The sequence below is a fragment of the Festucalex cinctus genome, chromosome 12, assembly GCF_051991245.1.
Source record: "Festucalex cinctus isolate MCC-2025b chromosome 12, RoL_Fcin_1.0, whole genome shotgun sequence".
In the NCBI taxonomy this organism is placed as follows: domain Eukaryota; kingdom Metazoa; phylum Chordata; class Actinopteri; order Syngnathiformes; family Syngnathidae; genus Festucalex; species Festucalex cinctus.
The window spans coordinates 5,369,670-5,392,274 of record NC_135422.1 but is presented as its reverse complement, the minus strand read 5'-3'; the positions used below and the strand labels follow the sequence as shown (position 1 = coordinate 5,392,274).

The following is a 22,605-nucleotide window of genomic DNA, read 5'->3' as shown; positions in this document are numbered from 1 at the left end:
AAGCTCGTTCAAGGTTCAGTGCTAAACCACAAGGAAACATGAACGAGGACATTTTGTTTTGTTTTTAAAGCATTCAGACAAAACTTTACACTTTTTGTATTTTTCCAACATATCCAGTCAACAGTAAAGTTTCAGAACAGAATCAAAACAAAAAGTCTATGAAAGGTGAAAGCGGCAGCGGGTCGTCTGAGGGCACTTTAAGTGAACTACGGATGAAGATCAAACCGCTGCCTGGTCTGGCGGTATAAAGTCTATCATGCAGCAACAGTACCAAAGCACCTCTATCACTGCACCTCACAGCATTGCTTCTCCTCCACAGAGGTAGCTTTAATGTGACAGGGCTGAATAATGAGTACTGTATTTTCCATACGCTATGTGGTAGCACTTTAGTAGTTGGAGGGGTAAGAAGGAAGGAACAAACAAACAACAATCCCCTACTTCTCTTCCTCATTTGCCGAGGGAATTGAGGCTCTTTGTGAAACATGTTGTATTTTTAGGTGAAAAATCTTCTTGGAAGCCTAGTGGGGGAGTAACACAAGCAGCGTATTGGTTGGACTGTGTACACAAAGCAAATTCTGGTACTTCAGTTTTCAAGCAAAATAAAATGCTGTTTTGTCTAGGAACTAATACCACTTGTGATGCTGCTGTTTTGTCGTGTTTGTTTTGTTGTATTTTTTCGTACTTAATTGTCATCATATGACTACTGCTGCTTTTAGATGGATCAAAAAATAAATTAATACAATGTTGTTGTAACTGCCAGTTTCAAATCGTTTGCATATGGACGAGTACCTAATGAAGAATGACTGAATGATTTTCCAGCCTCATACCAGGGAATTCATGCTTGAGCTGTGCCATGTTATTCAATTGATCTTTAATATCCTCCTGACTACCAAGGAAAAAAATATTGTCCAATCGTGTTTATTTTGATATTCCCCAGTCTTTGTGAAGTAACTGGAATACTGCAAAAGGAAAAAGAAAAAAAAAAGCTATGATGTGTCCACTACAGAGGACATTTTTTTTAAACTTAAATGCTAGGCTCAAATACAGTTAAAATAATTCAAACAATACTTTAATGTGTTCTTAAGCGTCTTATAGAAAACATGCTAACAACATTTAAAGCCTAAATTTGTTCAATAAAAAGTGTTATACACTAAAAAGTGCTTGCAATGACGGAAGCCATTTTCTTTTATGATGCAATCAACAGGTAGCAAAGCCCTACCCCTACACATTTGGTATCATTGGAAAGCTCTGAATATCTTCTATAGAGCACAAAAGTAATTAATTCAATCGTATGCACTGGGTGGGTGATATTCAGGTTTAAAAAGGTCCACTACAGGGGACAAATTTGAATGAATTGCTGGTAGTCAGGAGGATATTGATGTCAGGGTGATTTAATAAGAGTTAAAGTATATCTGATTTTTTTTTTTTTTTCAATTTAGTCCCATTTGCCAGGAAACACCCAGTTTTCAGCATAATTGCCAAACACTTCACGAATTACCTTTTAAAGCCTGCCGTGACTCAAATTCTTCCTCCATGTTCATCCATGTATCAATGCAGCTGTCCTTGCAGAAGGGAGCCAAGATCGACTTTACAGCTGAGACACTGTTACGTCAAGCTCTGTTTGCTCAGGGACTGTTGATGATACGCAGGTGAAGAGTTCACGTCAACTCTAAAGCGCAGCTGAGACTCTTTACAACATAATCAGAGTGGAGAACGGGAGACAATGGGAAAGAGCACAATGGGAAAACTATTTGTGACAGTTGACAAAAAGCAATTTCTTGTCAGGCACTTCTGTATTCCGTCAAAACAGTCTGTTTGTTAGATCCATCCAGAAGCGGCACTTAATAATTTGGAAAATCAATTCCAAAACTTATTCTGGAGACAAAAACCTTGCCCAAAGCATGAAGACAAAAAAGTGTTTTCTATCGGGAGCTGTCTCGAAGCCAGAGAAAAAAGAAATTCCACTTTCTGCTACCAGGGAGGGCAAAGTAAGCTTAACAGCAGCAGATTGCTGCAGTTAACACTCCTCTAAATGGCTTACTCGGGGCACAGTGGGAAGGAAGAACATTGGACCCCATTACAGGCAGATAGCAGAAGTGGTGCGTGTAAGAGAATGATTCACAAGCGCAGCAAAAAGAAGAAAGACTTTTAATGAATAATATGTGACACACTGACATTGTTTCTGTGGTAACGCGGCTGTCGCTCGCGCATGCTTGCTCTTCCTCTTGAGAGAGAGGAACGACACAGACTTGTTCTATGAATCTAATAAGGAATTGGCTTGTACAGTTAAGATACTCAGGCCAACTCCGTCAAAGGTAGCTAGAGTCGCATATGTGGTTCTTTTTTTTATCAGGCTTAACTTTATTTCTGGATGGGTGCATCACTATAATTATAATATACTATATTGCTGAATTTGGGAAGTTATGTGCAAGATTAATCACAGAGGTCAATAAACTTGTTGACTCTCAGCCATTCTCACTGAAGCAACCTCCTTTATTCCCAGCTGTTTTACTGTATTTTAACTGATTTTGCAAGGCCCACAGAATATTGTGTTCTATTGCTATAAAAACTTGGAACCTACCAAAAGAAAGATTAGAGCCTCTTCTTTCATCAGGGAAAAAAAAAGTATATCTCTATCTGTTTCCGTTTTGCAGCATTAGAATATAGCTAAGTTTCATCATTATTCACAAATCTGCTTAGAATTGCCGGCAAACAGCTTGTTTTCATCATGGCCCTGGTTGATCTCTTATACTCTGCTGCTACCTGCTGGCCGTTTTTGTCATTACTACCATTTTTTTCACCCATCTCTGCAGTTGAGAGGCTGTGTCAAAGCCTCCTGTATTCTCTAGCATAAAAATAAAACATTAAAAAAAAAACAACGTATAAATACATCTTTGGGACACAATACATTTACAATAGAACGTGTTTATACGTTTTTGGGAGCAAATGAGTTAAGTTAGGCATTTTGTTAATGTTTACTTTGTGTGACTTCTGCCATTTATTGCATGTCAGCTTCCCGAGCTCTGCCACGCCACCTAAAAAGATTTATAATTGCCAAAAGATGCCACATTGTGGCAGCAAAGTTCTCAATGACATACTGATAAAGTGAATGACCAATAAAATACAATTCAGTATCCAACCAAACACAGCACTGCCAAGTATTAAGCACACATCAAATGTATAACAGAGATATATAAAGACTTTCACAGAGGGACACTTCCTTCACTGTCTTGTTAAATACTCAAATTCTGACACACGAGAGCAATCAGGCACTGCATGCCACTGACACTACTGCGGAAATTTCTTCTTGGTGGCACAATCAATAGCTCATTACAGCTGCTTTACATGGGCATGTCTGTGGGCTTGCCCGCTAGCTCAGTTCCCGCTACCTCACAGGCCAATTTTATCTGTGGGACTTCATCATGCAACAGAGGGAAATTGTCCCCACTGAACACCACTATCGCGACAAAACAACTTTGTTGAGCGGAACACGATGAATGATGAATTGTCCCGGGTGGTGCAAAATGAGGGTGATGAGGAAAATCAATAGTTGATGTAGCCTCGGAGGTGTACATTCATTTATATATATATATTTTTATCAATACAGGCAGCTTCGCATTTTGAGGAGGTTCAAATGTGCATTTACAATTACACCTTATTGTACTTTACCATTGCACTACATGACACTACAACACCATTTTTTTTTATTTTGGATATGAATGTCACGTCTGATAAAAACTCACACATGTATGGAGTTAATGTCAGTTGGCAATGATAAATTGAAATGACAGATATCACAATCGTGATGGCCTTTATCCTTAGTTTTAGGGATGCACAATAATGCTATTTTGAACCGATACGATCAACCAATAATTTAGGCAGTTTTGATGTCGATACCCGATAAGTAAGCCGATAATTGTTTGCAAAATTAACTTGAATACAAAAATACTTTCCAGTCCTACTGTAAGGCTAACATGTACAAATACATTAAAACATTGTGTAAAACACCATGAAGCTGAATTTTATTGATATCTCTGCTTCAAAGACAACCAGGGACTCATTATGAGTTTGCATAAACAAAACAGTCATGTTTAAAAAAAAAATAAAAATACAACAAAAAACTGAGGGTAACATTTTGGGGAGACACAGTAAAGAAAGCCCACACTGGCGACTGCCATGTCATCATGATGCATCTCCTGTCAACATGAGGTCACGCACATTATGATGTCATAAATATGCGACACTACCATTTGAGAGGGGGAGTGGTTGAGGAGTTGGTCACAACTTGAGCCACTACCACAAAAGGTGGACATGGCATGTCTATTTTTATTGGCGTATTTCTTTATCTGGTTTATCTGTATATCAGCTTATCTGTTTATCAGCTTTGACAACGATGTCACAACACACACTTGACAGTCAGCTTTGACACTTAACACCTGCTCTGTTGTTGTTTTGTTTTGTTTGTTTTTGCTAGCGTAGCTAATTAATATTCCCTGCCTTTTTCTTTCCTCTACATTTCCACGCTGACAGTGACCGCCTGAATGCAAACCATTCCCGGTACCTTCACATAAACAAGCCGAGCGCTGCCACTGCATGTTAGTCACAGAGCCACTCTGGCCTTTTCAAAGTCGCTCCGCCCACTCAGACTGATAATAAGTTGCCCAAATGTTATATGCGCCTTGCAGGGATCCCCGCAACAACGAGGTTGTGCTTGTTTGTGCGCTTACCGACACACAACGAATCCCTCTTCTTGCTGCTCCCTACCGGGTCTACTCTAATGACGCTACACGCAGTGAGCTACCAATTCATTTAGAGAACTACTCGTGGGTAATGAGCAGTCTGATTCATGTGACCATAAGCTGATGTGCTATTCATATTAGTCCATGCTTATTATGAAGCCACTGTTGGTGCATCTTAGGGCAACTCCAATTCCAAGCAGGATGTGTACAAGTTCCTGTGGCATTGAGCGCCAACCAATTTAGAGCATTCTGACTGATCTTTCAAGGCTCACAGAATATTGTCTTTTATGTCAACACATAAACAACCAAATGTTAGACTTATAGATTAGACTGATTTTTCACTTACAAAAAAAAAAACTTTGTTTTTACCTCATACTATTTTTTAGTCATCAGCAATAATAATTGAGGTTGGTTTCACACAAATCACCTATTTTAGACCCCAAAAAAATGCATAAAAGACATTTCATGCACAACAGTGACTTTTATGGTAATAATTATTAGCTTTAGTGACGCATCAAACATGTGAATTATCTTTTTTTTTTTTTTTAATAAAATACCAACAACAACATTTAAAATAATAATGTTTTGTTTTGTTTTTTGTTTTTTTTAGAAATAACCATGTGTGTGTACATTACATTATCGCTCCTATAAATTTAAATAACGTCCATCATTTCTCTCTTTTTGACATGCTTTGTAGCAGATTTAACATGACAAACACTTTGATAAATCACAAGCTTTAGTTGTAACAGTCAGTTTTTCAGAGAGCCGCCATGTCCATGGGTTTCTGCATTCCACTGTGATATGGTGACTTCATCCAAAAGAGACCAATTGCTGTCAACGGCTGGACCGGCACACAAAAAAAAAAAAAAGCGGCACCGGCATTCTGACTTAGGCCCACCGGCTCAGCCCAGCCCGAGTCCTGTCTAACATGTAGTTCCGCCACTGATGTTTATTGATGATGTTTGAGTTTGCTATCTATAGTCGAACCAGATTAACGGACTGGTCCCTCTAAATTGTGGGTCAGTCTCTTGTGGTAAAATGTAGGAAAATAATTAAAAAGCCCCAAAAGAGGCCGGCCCACCGGGCATCTGCCCTATATGCCAGATGGCCACTTGGCCAGTCCAGCCCTGGTTGCAGTAAATTTATTTATTTATTTATTTTCTAGCATAATGCTGCTTATTGCACAAGACTTTTCTCTGCCCATTCCTATTAAAAAAAATTATAATAAAAAAAATACAAAATAAAAAAATAAAATAAAAAAAACAGTTGAAGACAATTGTCATCACTGGCGCTCCTCATTAGGATTCCCGTTGACTACAATTCATACAACGGCACGCGAGGAGTTAAACAACAGTTTGGAGGAAGCGAATTCTCCTGGCTCACCATCAACACTGCTCTTCTTCCTGTCAACACCAAATTACCCACAACCGAGTCAACTTCAGGGGTTGCCTCACTTCTTTTCCTCTCCTCCCACAGTGTTGGCTTTATAGGCAGCAGTCCGGCAGGGGTAATTTCTACTCCCACTCTAGGGAAATTACTTTCTGTTGTTAGAGAAGAAGAAGCAGTTTGCAAACTGCTTTATCAAGCGCTTTGACTCCAATAACGGGTAACATTTGGTTGCAAGCAGGAAACATATAGCCTCCATACAGTTTACTGTGTGTGTAATCATTAGGGGTGTTAAAAAAAAATCGATTCGGCGATATATCGCGATACTACATTGCGCGATTCTCGAATCGATTCAATAATAGGCAAAATCGATTTTTTTTTTTTTGTTTTATTTTATTTTATTTTATTTTTTTTTTAGGATTCGCACCTTAAGCATGGAAGAATGTTATATGAACGGAACATTAAGCCTTAATATTTTATTTTAATGCTGTTTAAACATGAAACAGATTACAACCTCTATAAGACTGAAATTTCAGATAAATAAATAATACATTTTCATATAAATCTTACACTCTACAAGCTTACTGATTAGTATTTTCTAAATTTGAATGAAAAAAAATCGCAACAATCGACTTATAAATTCATATCGGGATTAATCGGTATCGAATCGAATCGTGACCTGTGAATCGTGATACGAATCGAATCGTCAGGTACGAGGCAATTCACACCCCTAGTAATCATACTGCTTTGTTTGTATAAGCTTACGTGTATCCATGTTGATCATTCATTTCTTCAGGAATTAGTTGTAAATTGAGCACCTCCAAATGCTCGGACTGATGAATAATTTCTGCACTGTGTTTTGCTGTGGCACGTCTGGTGCAGCCTGACTGCACCACACAGCTCCACATTTGCATTCAACACACATACACATGCACACCAAGCTTATTCACTGACCTAAAAGTACCAAATCCAAAAATAGGCTAGCCTATGAAAAAAAATACAATTAATAAAAAGGATGCCATTTACATTCTTTCCCAGAAAAGAGGAACAGCGGCGCAGAAATGTCAGCTCTTTTTAGGAGCGGGACGCGTGCTGATTTGGTGACCTCTATGCACTGCGGTTAAAAGGTTGAGTGGCTGTGGGGACAAACGAGCAGGAGGTATCAGACGACAGTGAGTGAGAGAAAGGAACGTTTTAAAAGATCACTGCTGTTCTTGGGGGAAGAAAGTGCATCGACTACATATTCAAGACTCCATCATTTACGTACGTGGTTCATGTGCTAGTTCTCGGATACATGTTTGCATTTTGACTGCTGTTTTTGTTCGGAAGAAATAGAACGGCTAATTACAAAATTGAGGACAACTACATACAATAAGATCCCCTTGTTATTCAAATTTAATGGAATTTGACCACAAAATATGTCATCATATATTTTTGACAACAGTTTTCCCATTTCTTTAAACTGAAACCAAGACATCCAACACTGCAAATCACGTTGAACCCGGAGCCTCTTGTCTGTCCTCATCATACTGAAATGCTATGATCAGGAATAACAATGAATATTTGAATGAATCTTGCTCCGCTTAGTTGCGTAGACCTTTGCTGCTGTTGCTGCACAGGCCAAGCCTGGAGCAACTGTCTGCTCCCACTGCCAGGCTACAACATTTAAATACAGTCACTGGCCAGAAGATTAGGTACACCTGCACATTCTAAAAAGATCCAGAAGATGAGCTCTATCTGAGATGGTGACTTTACAAAAATACATGCAGTTAATTGATTCAATAATATGCCTATAATTGTGGTTTTATAGTTGTAATTGTAACGACGCCTTGCACCGCACTGAGAACTGTTTTTAATATTTTGCCTCTGTTGTTGCTACAGCGTGTAATAAATTTTTTAGAAGCTCCTTTCACTCGACAACAGCGGTTCTTAACCTTGTTGGGGGTACTGAACCTCAACAGTTTCCCATGCACATCCACAAAACGCTCTTTATTGAAATGTATTTATTTATTTATTTATCTATCGATCAAATTCATGCACCTTAAAGAAGTGTTCCTCTCGTTTTGCCAAAAAAATAGTTGTGCTGGACTACAATTGTTCAACTTGATGGAAAAAGAAAGAGGCCCCAGAATTAAACCCTGTGGAACACCATAGGTTCCGTTCTACATGTGAATTTGTATTGCACATATTTGTTCAACCACTTTCTTTTTTCTTTTTCTTTTTTTTGCTCGATATAGTCAGAATGAAGAGATTACAAATCACACGACGTACCATCACAACAGCCACAAGTCGACTACTGAGCGGCACCTAATTCCCTGCAGCGCAGACAGGCGAAGCAATGTAGCGTGACCACCTGAAGCCGATCATCATAAATCATTTGAGTTGAGTGAGTGCCTTGACCTCCGCCAAACCTCTGAGACAGACTCACCGAACCCCTGCGGTTCGATCGAACCCAGGTTAAGAACCGCTGCTCGAAAGAAATACAGTACAAAAGCTTAAACTATTACAGTCTTCCCTTGCTATAACGCGGTTCACTTTTCGCGGTCTCGCTGTATCGCGGGTTTTTTTTAAAGTGCAATTTTGCATAATTTTTTACAGTAATATACCCATTTTATAAAATTTATGAAGGTTTGAACGTTATCAATGTTTGAACAAGAGAGAAATGTGAGAACATGTAAATGCCTCAATGAGAAAAGTGTCTAAATTGTGTGGTAGGGGATTTTAGAGCCTCAAAACATTTATAAGAATTGTAAAACATAAAGCTAACTACTTCGCGGATTTCATTTATTGCGGGTATTTTTTGGAACCTAACCCCAGCAGAAAACGAGGTAACACTGTACTATATAAGTAAACCAAACCATTACAAACTACTGCCCAATTAAGTACAGTATGTTGAACAATCACCAGTCTACACAACATACATAATGTTAAATCAATATTTATCTAACAGTGTTGATCAAAACTGAAAATTATCATTATCAAGGCAGATTTTTTTTTAACTGTTGGGTACCAGCAAATGTGGTTGTGAGTGTACAGTAGCACAAGCATGCACAGTAGCCACTGTAACTATACAGTAGTGGCAAAGATTTAAGATGGCTTGATGGACTTATTGTCAACTTAAAGACTGCATAGTGCATATGAAGGAATGAATCACTGAGCTGCTGCACAAACAATGAGGCACTACTGTCACCGTCTTCAAGATGTGCACAAGGCTCCATCAGGTTACGACAGAAATTCAACCACCCCGCATGACGGACACTTGATTGAGACATAAACCAACCTCCTTTACACGACAAAGAGAAGTCTGCCGAGCAGCACGTCAGCAAACGTGTACTCACAGTTCTGAGGAACTGAATCTCATCCTCTCCTTCTCCACCTTCAGCCATGGCTGCAAGTGAGCCCGCTCAGGCGCTGGCTCCTCTTCCTGGTCGACGTGAGCATGCAGCTAATCCACGGTCATACAGCGGCGAGACTGCCGGCCAAACCCCGGTGTACGAGCCTCCTTCACCGGCGGCCCCCGGGGAGGAGGAGGAGGAGGAGGTGGGAGGAAAGGAAGGAAGGGAGGGAGGAGGAAGGAGGACAGTGTGCAGAGAGGCTGCTGAAGATGATGCTGATACTGGCTGGAGCGACTGTAGACGGCGTGGCGTGGAAACAAGGAGAAACAGGCACCTCTGCGACGTCACCCTCAGCGTGTTATGGCAGTCAAACCGCGATAATAACGATCAATGTTGCTTATTCGAGACTCTCGAAACACCTGCGAAATGGGTCGTGAAAGCGTTAACATTATCACGTCAGCTTCCATTTACTGTACGAGCTCAGATGAGCAACACGTCGAGAGACAATCAATGTTTGGCCACAGCTGTGTCCTGATCCTTGGATGCATTGCACGATAGTAGAGAAAAAAAACGACCCTAAAACCTAAAAAAAATGAAGAAAGACATTTTACTTCACTCAAATTCATACGTCTATGATTTTAACAATGGAAATTATATTATCGGTAACTGATAGTGTAGTCGTGTGTGTGTGGGGGGGGGGGGGGGGGGGGGGGAATGGATTTATGCGCTCAATGAAGAGGTCTCCCTATTATTAAATCCAATGCTGCCCTCTACCGTCGGAGCAGTGAACCTACAACGCTACAAAGAACTTAACACCTAACGACCATAATTTTAGCTCTTTTTTTTTTGGGACAATTGTCCATGCATTCATTCTCAGAGCATTGAATTGAACTCAACGGCTCAGCTTTGTTGGTTTTGAAAGACGTTTCACCTCTCACCTGAGTGTGCTTAATCAGTTCAAGCAACAAGGCTTGTCATGCTGAAATATGTGCAAACACAATTTATAACACTGCTGAAAAAATCAACTGTTAAAATATTTCCAAATTGTGGCTGTCAATCACTTACTGTAAAGAGTTTTCTGTGTTAAAAAAAAAAAAAAAAAAGTGGTTACTTCTTAATAGCCAAGATAGCAATATTGCTGCAGTTCGAAATTAACTCATTAGTAAAAAGCACTTTTGGCAACATCATCCTGAAGGGGAGCGTCAATGACAAATGGGTTTTCCCTGATATAGAATATGAGTGTCATCTCAAGATGTACCACATCTGCTATACAGGTGTGTTGAAATAAATTACAGTGTCGAAAAGTTTATTTATTATGTAGTTAATATTATTTATTGTACAGATTAATGCACATATAAAATATTTTTTCAAGAAGGCAAATTCCTGTCTAATTTCCCACGTAGACAGTATTGTGACCCGTTTTTGGGCTTTTTTTTGATAGTTCTGACCAAGTCATTTCAAAATAAGATACTGCCTACTTGTTGTGTAATATTTTAATTGAGTTTTTAATGTTTTCATTATCTGGAAGCTATAGTGATTAAAAATAAATTATAGTCCAATAGTTTTTGATAATGGTTTCACTCTGTGTGTAGTGAACCTATGAATTTCATTTTTGGAATTCAACTCCTGAAATAAATTAAAATGTCCATATTTTTGCTTTACAGCCACGCACCTGTATATCAGTTTTTGTGTGCCGTTTATTTCAGATTTACAAGTAAATATAAGAACTATAACTTACATAACTTACTTTATGTACCGTATTATACATTTCATATGTTCAATCAACCATAACAAATTGATAGCGGCGATAATGAACCCAAAGGCGACCTAAAGGGTTCAACACTAGATTGCCCATTAGGTGTCACTGTTTACCTTTTAAGGGCTGTGAAAAAAAAGATGGTGGGAAAGAGGGAACATGAAAAATGCAAATTCGAAAGAACGCTGAAAGCTCGCACCAGAGGAATACGTCACCATTAGCTGCCCATAGCTTGGCCTACCTGTGAGCTGCAGCCGCACTGGCTAAAAAAATAAAATAAAATAAAAATGTAAACAGGGTTCATTGAAAATAAGCCAATCACATCGCAGTTGGGCAGTGCAGATTCCATCCATTGGAAGCGAGTCTTGTCAATCATCGCAGAAGAGCCCAGCAAATCCGCGGTGAGTCCTGGATGGCTGCAACACAGACATGACCAAAAAACATGCATCTTGCAAGTGAATCAGGTAAGTGAATATCTATTTTTGTTTTAACGAGGTGTCCCGATTTGACCTACTGCAAGTGCACTTGCACGATGCGCACTTTTTCTTCCAGTGTGACGCAAGACCGCAAACTGCACTGATGTAAATCTGATAGGACATCAAACAGTGTTGTGTGTGCATTTAACAGTAAATATAGTGCAACATTTCTGAATTTAATCAGCAGTTTTGCTAACAGCAAATGATCGTCAAATGTTGCTGACGTTGTTAAGGAAACGTGCTGCCGTTTAGTGCAAGGTGACATCAACCTCACGGGATTATGATGTAAACAGTAGAGAGGCATTTTCCAAGTGTTAAAAGTTGTCCATTGCTGATTAAAAAAAAAACAAAAAAAAACGGGGAATGAAAGAAACACGAGTCAAATAAGTGTCATTTTGTTAATGTTGTGGTTTCCTTGTGGTACTGACATGTCAAAAAAAGAGAAAGGACATAATGCAGGGTGTTATGACTTTCAGCTCATATTTTTTTCATTGTTTACAATTCAGAATTGTATATAATGCACAGCTAATGATGTGATAGTCTATAAAAGTCACCAGTCTCTTTATTTTGTTTCATGTATTTAGTCAAATCTGTGTACTATTTAACAGCATAAGAGCCATAGGATGAGCAACCAAATCCACCTGCAGGTGGACCATCCCCTGCGAGAACTTTGATGATCAACACGCCGCCCACCATGGAGGGAAGACACACAGTTTTGCTTCTGTATGTCCCCATCCGTGAGCTCAGCAACATCAGCCTGTATTTCCCTAAGCGGCCTGTCCCGAGCTTCAAGTATAAGACCCGCACCCCTCCTTCAGCCCGGACTAGTGATGACCATGACGGTGGCGAGGAGGATCTCGCTGTGTCCAAACAAAGAGGCCAGTCTTCCAACTCCTCGGGCAAAGCCTGCCACTACCAGCGGGCAACAAAGGCGGCTGTTGCAGAGCTCTGCTTGCTGGCTGCGGAGCACCACCAACTGCTGGCAGATCTCTTGTCACTCTGCAGGGATTGCGCCAACAAAGTCAAGATGGGTACCCAGGACGGGAAAATGCAGGATTACATCGAGAGGTCGGAGGTTGACCGTAATAGCAGCAACTTCGGTTCTGTTGAGCAAGCAGCAACAAAGAGCAGAAAGATGAAGATAAAGGGAGGCAAGAAGATGGATAGCGCAAAGTATTCCCCGCGCAGTCAGATAAAGACAGACATTTCAAATGGAATTCCATCCTTTGATCTGCCTGCTAGGAATAGTTTAACCACAGTCTCTACTATGGAGGAGATTCCAGGTACGTCACCGTCTGTCCATGAGTCTGCAGTCAATAATCCTCTCCTGCCCACGGAGGAACCCTTCCAGATCACCCGAGGGGGCTGGGACTTTATGGACGACCACCGGACGTTTGATTCAGATGTAGATTTCTGCAATGACTTCTCAGAGTATGACAGCGAGCAGGGTTTCGAATCGGCTTCTTGCAGCCTGATGGAAGGCCTGACCCGAAGGGAAAGTGGGAGTAACCTTCGGCCTGTCAAGAAGTTTCCAACAGAGACCAACCAGAGAGAAAATGGGGTGCGTTTGGTCGTTAAAGTGCAGGATTTGGAGGGGAAAGTGCAACGGGTCACTCAGACAAGCCCAGATGGGTCAGGGTCTTCTGATTCTTATCCAGGAACCAGCAAATACACAAAGGAGTATGGACAGTCAAGAGATTCAAGCAGGGTCAATCAACAAAAGACAGGTCATAAGCTTGCTGAGGGGCTACGGTTGCCTCTTTCCCATCCCAATGAACTCCGACCCTCAGCTAAAGCTCACGCTAAGACCCCAACTTCGCCTTCTCTCTCTGGCGTCTTCAACACATCCTTCGCTGACTCCAACAGTCTCCAGAGCATGTCACCAGCCCCATCCCCGAGCCCGAAGCTCAACAACCATCGCCTGGTGCTGCTCTCAGATAAAGATGGCGACCATGATCGAGACAGCTCCAGCAACACGGACGAGCCCAAGCTCTTCGCCGAGGTCACCGACAAGAATGGCAACAGGCGAACTGTCACGCATCTGGAGTTGAACCTCAGCAGACGGCCGAGCAGCTCGGGAAAGTGGAATTCTTCCGGCAACTCCACAACCACAGGTGAGCAATTTGGAATAGGAATGCACAAAATCTTAATCTTAAATGTTGATGTTAACTCATTTGCTCCCAATAACGTATAAATACGTTTTTTAAATGTTTTAAGTGTCCCAAAGACGTATTTATACGTTTTTTTGTTTTTGGTTTTTTTGTTGTATTTTTTTTTATGCTAGAGCATACAGAAGGCTTTGATACAGCCTCTCAACTGCAAAGAACGGTTGCAGAAATGGTAGTTATTACACAAACGGCCAACAGGTGGCAGCAGAGCAAAGGAGATCAACCTGGACCATGTAGAAAAAAAAGCTAAATTACTTACAATTTTAAATAGATTTGTGAAAACTGATGAAACTTAGCTATCTTCTAATGCTAAATATTGCAAAACGGAAACAGAACGAAACGTACTTTTTGTTGGAGGAGGGAAACATCAAAAACATGCACAATAGTGACCCTCATGGAACGGAGTTGGTGACCCTTGTTTTAGATGTTTCTCTCTTCCAAGCCACCTGATTCAAATGATCAGCTCATCAGCAAGCCTAGTAATGATCTTGATCATTTGAATTAGATGTGTTGGAGGGCAACATCTAAAACATGCAGGACAAAGGCCTGGAGTGGACCGGAGTTGGTGACCCCTGTTTTAGATGTTTCTCCCTTCCAACCCACCTGATTCAAATGATCAGCTCACCAGCCAGCGCTGCAGTAGCCTGATAAAGATCCTAATCATTTTAATCAGGTGTGTTGGAGGAAAGAAAAATTAAAAAAAGATGCAGGACTCCAGCCCTCAAGGACCGGACTTTGACACCTGTGTTCTCATTTGTACGCACAGATTTTACTTTGTCACTTCATTTTTTTTTTTTGTCCATAATTTGTTTTGGTCTCCGTTAGTCCAGGAAGTGTCAGTGGTGCGTTTTCTTGTTTCAACAATGACGTGTGACATCCAATACAAATTAAAAGCTACTCAGCAGAGTTGCACAAAGAGCAAGCGGGCTCTGAGAATAATTTGCTAGATGATCCCTTTTTAACTCTCTAAGCACTGCAGCCAAGTCGGAGATTAGTGTCTCCGATCAAAGGCTCTGAACTTGACGCAAACCTCGACCCGACCGTGGTTCTCATGAGCACTGTGTTAACTGAAGCGTTGCCAATTTGCTGCCGGGGGCTTCTACTCACAAGCCCCACCCTGCCTCAAAAAACTAAGAGGAAACTGGCAAAGGGTCACCAGCAGGTATGAAAAAGGATTAGAATGCGCTTCATTTTGTGAATCTTTTATTAGACATACCCATCAGTGTCAGTGTTTATATTTGTATTCTATGCAGTACTTAAAAGAACTTGGATGAGGAATAGAAGCTCAAGTAAGAAACTAAACTCTAAAACCCCAGTTCATGTGGTTTATGCAACTTGGCGGCGGCAGAAAAATGCACGTTGACATATTTTTTTACATTATATTTCAAATCAGTTCATGGCTTCTTAATCTGTAGGTTTAGTCAAGGGAGGCTAACCTTTTTGCTTTCACTTAACTTGCCAGACTAAACTGCAATGTCTGTCTTTATTCTTACAACTTAATACCTCACATATTTATTGTCTGACGAGCAGCTTTCTAATCAGATTACCCCGCCCGTACGTTCCAGCAAGGTCATATGAATCTGAACAGTGCAAGAGCTCATTGTATTTCCAAGCTGTCATTCAACATATTGTGTGCTGCCTTGCAACATTGTTTAGGCCACTGAGAACAAGGGTCAGCTCTTTTCAGGTAATCAAGTGGATTTTACCAACACGAGCGAGTGTTCCTTTATTTTCTTTTTTCTTTTTGTATGTCTCTTGCTGTTGCAGAGAAATACAGCCCAAAAGTTATGTCTTTGTATCATCTTGGTATATCTTCATTACAACTGATTTCATTGGGCATCTGCTCTGCTTTAAATGTATCACCAGGGGAGTGAAGCAAGGTTAACCAAATTGTCTGTGCCTGAGTTGGTAGGCTGTCAATCCCAATAAAGGCACTCCTTAATATTCCTTCATTCTCTGCTTCACATTTGCCACCATAATTGTATTCCAAATGAATGAACGGTTTGTGGGAGCTATAGGCTTATTCTGATTTTCTTATTTGGTTCTCAGACTAGCACAGCACTTTTCTCTGAGGTTCCAATGTTCTTCGACAGTCAATCTTTCAAAGCAAAATGTGCGGTGAAACAGCAGTGACGGTTGCAAGGCCAATGCTCAATGATTTATAATAAGCCCTACATTTCTCATGATTTATACAAAAGTTTATGATCCTCCATCCTGGCTAAAAGCGGTGGAGGAGAGCAGAAGCTGCTACATGCTCTCAACATACCATATGGCCTACTTGCGTGAGTGATTATGTTATGGATTTTATTGGACAAAATAGGGCAGCGTCGGCGAAGCTGTTTGAGGGTCTTAATTAAAAATGAGAAAGGCCATTTGTAATAATCTGCCACCAACATGTTTGGTATTGCTGCACAATCCGACCGTTTAGATGTGATAGCGTTACTTTGGGTTTTCTTTACCTAATTGAGTTATTACTATACAAGGGCCCAAATAATTGGAATACACTAACAGTACACTATATTGTAATGTAGTACAACACCACTTCAAATTACAGCTATAATAATAAACGTACTTTCTGACAGTGTCAACTAGGGGTGTGAATTGCCTAGTACCTGACGATTCGATTCGTATCACGATACATAGGTCACGATTCGATTCGATACCGATTAATCCCGATACCAATTCATAAGTCGATTGCTGCGATTTTTTTAAATTAAAATTTAGAAAATACTAATCAATAAACTTGTACAGTGTAAGATCTGAATGAAAATGTATTATTTATCTGAAACTTCAGTCTTATACAGGTTATAATCTGTTTCATGTTTGAACAGCATTGAAATAAAATATTAAGGCTTAATATTCCATTAATGTAACATTATTTCATGCTTAAGGTGTGAACCCTAAGACGTTTTGGTGAATATTTTCCTATCAAAAATGGATGTTTAAAAATCGATTTGGCCGCCTATTGAATCGATTCAAGAATTGCGAGATGTAATATCGCGATATATTGTCGAATCGATTTTTTTTAACACCCCTAGTGTCAACACTATTTTTATACAGATATTGTTACATTATATTAGTGATGTGATTTATTCCTAACCGTCATAGTTTTGGAATGGAATGGAATCGGGCACCCCAAAAAGGAGGGGGAGGGGGGTGCAGCCCCATACTATGCCCCTGTAAGGAAGGAGCGCAGTATGAATTTTTGAAAAAAAAAAAAAAAAAAAAAAAAAAAAACCTTAGCAAACAATCCAATGAATACACAAAACCACGACTCTAATTCTTGCACATGTGGAAGCGAGGTAGGGGAGTATCAGGCATGGGACACTGAGTGAGCGATCACTGCCTTTTGAAAAGTCAATTCACCCCAAGCATATGATTCAGCTTGCAGCATCCATAAAGTATCCCATGACCACTAAAGAAGAAGAATAATGACCCGTCAGAGTGACAAGTGGGTTAATCCATCATCCTTGACGATGCCACCCTATAAGCATCTCACATTGGAAGCTTCCTGAGCCGTGCAAAACGCAGACAGACTTCATTGAGAGTATTGCACGGCAACACCGGCACGGTGTGACAGACGCTCATTTTCACCGTTTCCTTACTTCATCGGCATTTATCGCCAACAGGTGTGCGCTGAAGAAACACCTGCATGTGCAGCAAAATAAACTGACCTTGCCCAAGTGCATGGTGTTCACATGCGCGAGTATGATTCGGTTTTAGTGTAACTGTGTCATCTGAGAACGCCCTCCCATCTGCACTGCGTGTTGCCACTTACTGACATTATGAGTCTGTCTCGGCAGGGAGGCAGATTAAATAACAATAATCTTACATCCCCCAAAGGGGTTGCTCAAAATACTGTATGCATGTACTAAATGAAGTCTTATGAATAATCTATCGCATAGTAGCTGTTTATTTCAATAATTTGAGTTGTGCATAATGAACCTACAGAGTTTCCAAAGCACACAGTAGTGGTGACGTCAGAGCCAGACTGCAGTGTTTGGGTGAAGGAATTAAGATTACGCCACAATCTGACCAAATGGAGGCAGTATAGGCATACTTACACATATTGAAAGGGATGCTTGACTCATTGAGTCATTTTCAGCAGCAAAAAGTTAATATTTTGTCAATAATTAATGCGGTAACTTCATTATTTTTCATGTACCATTAATACCTTTAAAAAGTAATTTTTTCTACTTGCTGTCGACTGATGATGACATCACCTGTGCTGAGGAAGTAGGTAACGGCCAATCATGGCTCAGCTTACTGACCAAACCTAGAAAAAAAGGTGATTGGTTGCCTACTTCCTCAGCACAGGTGATGTCATCATCAGTTGACAGCAAGTAGAAAAAAAATACTTTTTAAAGGTATTAATTGTACATTTAAAAATAATGAAGTTATCAAATTCATTCTGGACCAAATATTAACTTTTCACCCTGAAAATTGCTCAATAAGGCAAGTATCCCTTTAAATATAGTTTATATTTTCTAGATATTTAATATTTTTAGTAGTTAGTCTCTGATTAGTGCTTATTTAAAGTGGAAGTCAAACCAAAATATTTTTTTTACATTAATATAAGCGGTCAAAAATGGATGGGTGGATGGATGGATGGATGGATGGATGGATGGATGGATGGATGTTCTATGCAGCTCCACTAGTCTAAATATGGTATTCTGGTTAATATTGCATTAGTGGGATATGACTTAAGCAGCAAAATCCAGCTGTTTGTATCCATCTCATCTCTATCCATTTTGTCACTTGCTGTCGACTGAAGATGACATCAATGTTGCTCAGGTCTCTGGTCACAACCAATCACAGCGCAGCTTCAGAAAGCAGGTGAGCGGTGATTGATTCTTGCCTGAGCCCTGAGCAACTTTGATGTCATCTTCAGGCAACAGAAAGTGTCAAAATGGCCACCCCATGAGATGGATTAAAAAAAAAAAAAAAAGCTGGATTTTGCTGCATAACTCACATTCCTCAAATGTAATAGTAATCAGAATGTCATGTTTAGACTAGTACGGTCCATATAACATATTATTGTCAATAAATGTTTAAGGTTGACTTCCACTTTAAGTAGTCTGTGGAGTCTGTGCAGACAGCAGTTGGAGTCGGTTTTTGGAACCGTCCCAGCACACATTCAGCAGTCTTCACTGCAGGACCATGCCGCATTTTTATAATGAAACGTTATTCATGTAATCTTGCTCTTTCATCCTCTGCTGTGCAAGTGTCAGATAACTGGCGCGACCGCAGCCACTGCTGCTCATAATGGCCGATTGCGGTGGGCAGTTTGGAGTGTTTTGCATTATCCAGCAAAGCTTGGTTGTAATGTGCATGTGTGAGATTTTGGGGTGGCAGCAGGGGGAGCCATGACTGAATTTAAGGCATTTGGGCTCGGCTCAAATCCAAGGATTCTATTCAAAGGGACAACCAATCTCTTAAAAGCAACGGATGGGCGACTGCAGTCACGCTGCAGTGTCCACATTTAGTTTTGATGATACAAAATGAGGTTGTTGTAAGATGGTTTCAAGAACAGGATGTGGTATTATTTTCCTGTAGAAGGTTTTGCCTTTTTGTTCTTCATGATTTGTCCCCTTTGCTCAGCTCTCATTTCCTGCACATAGCCACAACTATTGCTCTCCTTTCACTTTTTGCATGAATGACACCACCGTGCCACTTTGTGTGTGCTGACACTATTCTTCTGAAGTTGATGTGGTTTGACACGGGTGTCCTAGTACACAAGGATGCCTCTGCAGGTTATTGTAACTTGTGTTACCAGTTTGCCACTGAGCTTTCCATACAAAAATCACAAATCATGAAATCTTTAAGGGACATTAATTGATCCCTAGCGCCATCTAGTGGTGAACTCATAGTTCATTCATTTTAAGACACAACTGTTTATGTCAAAAGTATGCAAAAACACATGTTGTTATTTTTAGATATCCAATCGTAGGTCTAGTAATTACTAATTATATTTCATGGCTGTATATATAATCTCACCTAACTGTTTCACCGCCATCTTCCTCCTACGGACGCCCAAAGGATAACTTAGCAAATGTAGTTAGCCCGGGTGGTATTGCATCGAGTGTCTGACTTTTTTTTTTTTTTACTAGCTCCTCCCGCTAGCCGCTCTTGTTAGCCACACCAGCCAATGGCTCCGACTAACTCCCGCTAGCCACGCTTATTAGCTGCTCCGACTAATTTCGGCTCGCTCGCTCGGGTTCGGCGTTTCTCGCCGGGCTTCACAACGGCTGGCAAATCGCCGTCGCTCGCCAAGATCTCGCCGTCGCGCTCACAAAATAAGAATTGGTGGTAGACTTGCGAAATTTGGTCTCTCTGAGCCACCGTAGTGTGCGTGCTACTGCGTGCTTCTAATGCTATTCTTTGACCACTAGATGGTGCTAAGGACTACACACTGGGTCTTTAAAACTAAATCCTCCTGTTTCATGTGTATTTTTTGGGCTCTAGTGGCGGAGTGGTACCATCCCTTGCCTTCGATGCAGGTGGCATGAGTTTGCTCCCCCACCTGGGAGACCATGTTTGTATGTGTGCGTGTTTGTGTGAGTGAGTGCACTAAAAGAAAAGTGTATTTTTTTTCTCTCTTGACAGGAGGCTAGGTGAATTTACACTGGGTTTGCAAGGCAGGCACACAAATGGTTGCAGTTTCACTTCTCTTTTTTTCCCCCAGTTAAAATTATATTCACCAAACGTATTTTTGGGATTGTCCATATTTGAATCACTATAGCTTGCTGCTGGTGTGGCCTGTAGGAAGAGAGCTGACTAAGTGCAGATAAAAATAGCTTCATGCCCTGAGGCTTGCAGAAAAACAGGACTCTCCATTGCTGCATGTTTGACGCTAAAAGATTCCGACACCTACTTTCAAGCCAATTGTATTATCCACACAGGCTACACACCGCAAGCACAACTTTAGTTGCGTAGCTGTTCTGCAACTCTGCATGCATAACACACTGCTAATTATGCTGACGTTGTGTCTGTGTTTGTGTATCACATCCACTAGAGGACTCCCTCCTGCGTCATGAAGATATTTGGATACTGGACGGCGATGACCCCCAGGAGGCCTTGTCCCGTGTTCCCCGCCCCGATCACCTGGATTTCCTACGCATTACACCCCCTGAGGATGACATCATTGGGGATACACCTTATTATCCCAAGCTGGCGTGCACGGTGAGGGACCCATTAGCTTGAACAGCACAGACATTCGCTACATTGCCGCGGCGTCTTTCCCAAGCACATGATTACAAATTCTTGAAATGGATTAAAGGGGTCATGGATTCTAATCTGCAGACAGATTCTAAGCCAAAAGTGACTCAGATAATTCCTTGTTCTGAGAAGTAAAAATCACACTTTCAGTTATTACTATCTAAACCAGTGGTGTCCAAATTACGGTCGGGGGGGGGGGCATTCTTAGTAGTCCGCGTCATATACCAAAGATAATATTTTACATGACTCACAATCCTACGTGAGTGATGGAGACTACCACAACTGTTAATATTAAAGCTTTTCTAGATATGCAATGATACTAATACATTTACAGCTAAAATAGTATTTGAATATCTGTAAAGAAAATAGATAAGACAGTTTCAGAAACAAAAAAAATATTTCCTCCACTTTCTGCTTAGTGTCAAGTTCCAATTACAAAAAAATACAATAAAATAAAAACTTTTAACCTTTAACAAAAAGCCTTGATGTAAAGGTTTTTCAAAATAACACTATATCAACAAATTGTGATTGATTGATTGATTGATTGATTGATTGATTGATTGATTGATTGATTGGCTTTAGTGCTTTTAATAAATTAAAATAAAAATAAAAAATCTAACTGGCCCTTTCTCCATTCTTCTATTTTTCTGTATGCATTCCTCAGAGGAAAAAGTTGGGACAGTCTCCTTCAACCCAACATAAGATTGAAACGTGTAACAATTCAAAAAAGCATTATATGACAATGTCCGCTTCTACCCAACTTAATGATTAGAAAACAACTTTCGCTATGAAGCCTCTCCTATTTCATCATTGTAAGCGCTATCTATATGTATTGTCTCTGCTCCCATTTTGTTGTGGCACCTGGACCAACAAAGTACGCAATCAAAATGTAGCCTTAAGTGTTATGTAATTTAGTGATTGCAAAAGTAATTACTGTCAGCAGCTGATCTCAGGGAACCAGGGTACCAGTCCATGAAATGTAAATACTATTACTACAACTCTTTTCAGGCACTGCTGTTAGAGCAAGCCTCTAAGGGGATTTAGTGTGCGTGTGTGTGGGTATAGAATACCACTGTGATTACATAACAAAATCCATCAGAAGCCCACATTACGTGTGGCTTTTTTTTCATATGAATGTCCTGAAAGGCACCTATAAATAATACAAATTATTAGTCTTATTATACTTGAAGTATACACTTCTACTTCAATTTGATTTGTATATGATGAAAATGTGAAAATGGCAATGGTGTGGAAAACAGTGATAGCGTTATGCATCTTAAATTTGTGAGGGGAAAAAAGAAAAAAAAATGTTTTGATACAGCAACATTAGTGCGAAAGGGCACATTCTTTCATGGGAACAGATTAGGTGCTCAATCAAGCTTGTGCAAGGCATTCGAAAGGCAATGACCTTTTGTTGCTTAGAGCAACAAGAGGAACGCAAGTTCTCCCTGAAACTAGGAAAACAACCAGCACAATTTGGAGCAGGTCAGAAAATCATAAATAAGATGAAAATAATGTGTTTTAAAA

At 40.3% G+C, this 22,605-nt stretch overlaps 2 protein-coding genes across 11 annotated transcripts in view; one reads left to right on the top strand and one right to left on the bottom strand.

The window, feature by feature from the left end:
- LOC144032020 (ryanodine receptor 3-like) overlaps positions 1-10,023 on the bottom strand; it is a 99,899-nt gene extending 89,876 nt beyond the window's left edge. For 7 of the 10 annotated variants that reach the window (XM_077539624.1, XM_077539628.1, XM_077539625.1 and 4 more), the window contains exon 1: positions 9,464-10,023. In XM_077539624.1, coding sequence (XP_077395750.1) covers positions 9,464-9,511 — 48 coding nt within the window. In that variant the 5' untranslated portion in view covers positions 9,512-10,023. The remainder of the gene's footprint in view (positions 1-9,463) is intronic. The other 3 variants (XM_077539627.1, XM_077539635.1, XM_077539633.1) reach the window with 1 other exon arrangement.
- Positions 10,024-11,375: 1,352 nt separating this feature from the next.
- Positions 11,376-22,605, top strand: part of LOC144031450 (formin-like) — a 53,753-nt gene continuing 42,523 nt past the window's right edge. Inside the window, exons 1-3 of the mRNA XM_077538618.1 lie at positions 11,376-11,680; positions 12,301-13,806; positions 20,876-21,042. Coding sequence (XP_077394744.1) covers positions 12,366-13,806; positions 20,876-21,042 — 1,608 coding nt within the window. The 5' untranslated portion in view covers positions 11,376-11,680; positions 12,301-12,365. The remainder of the gene's footprint in view (positions 11,681-12,300; positions 13,807-20,875; positions 21,043-22,605) is intronic.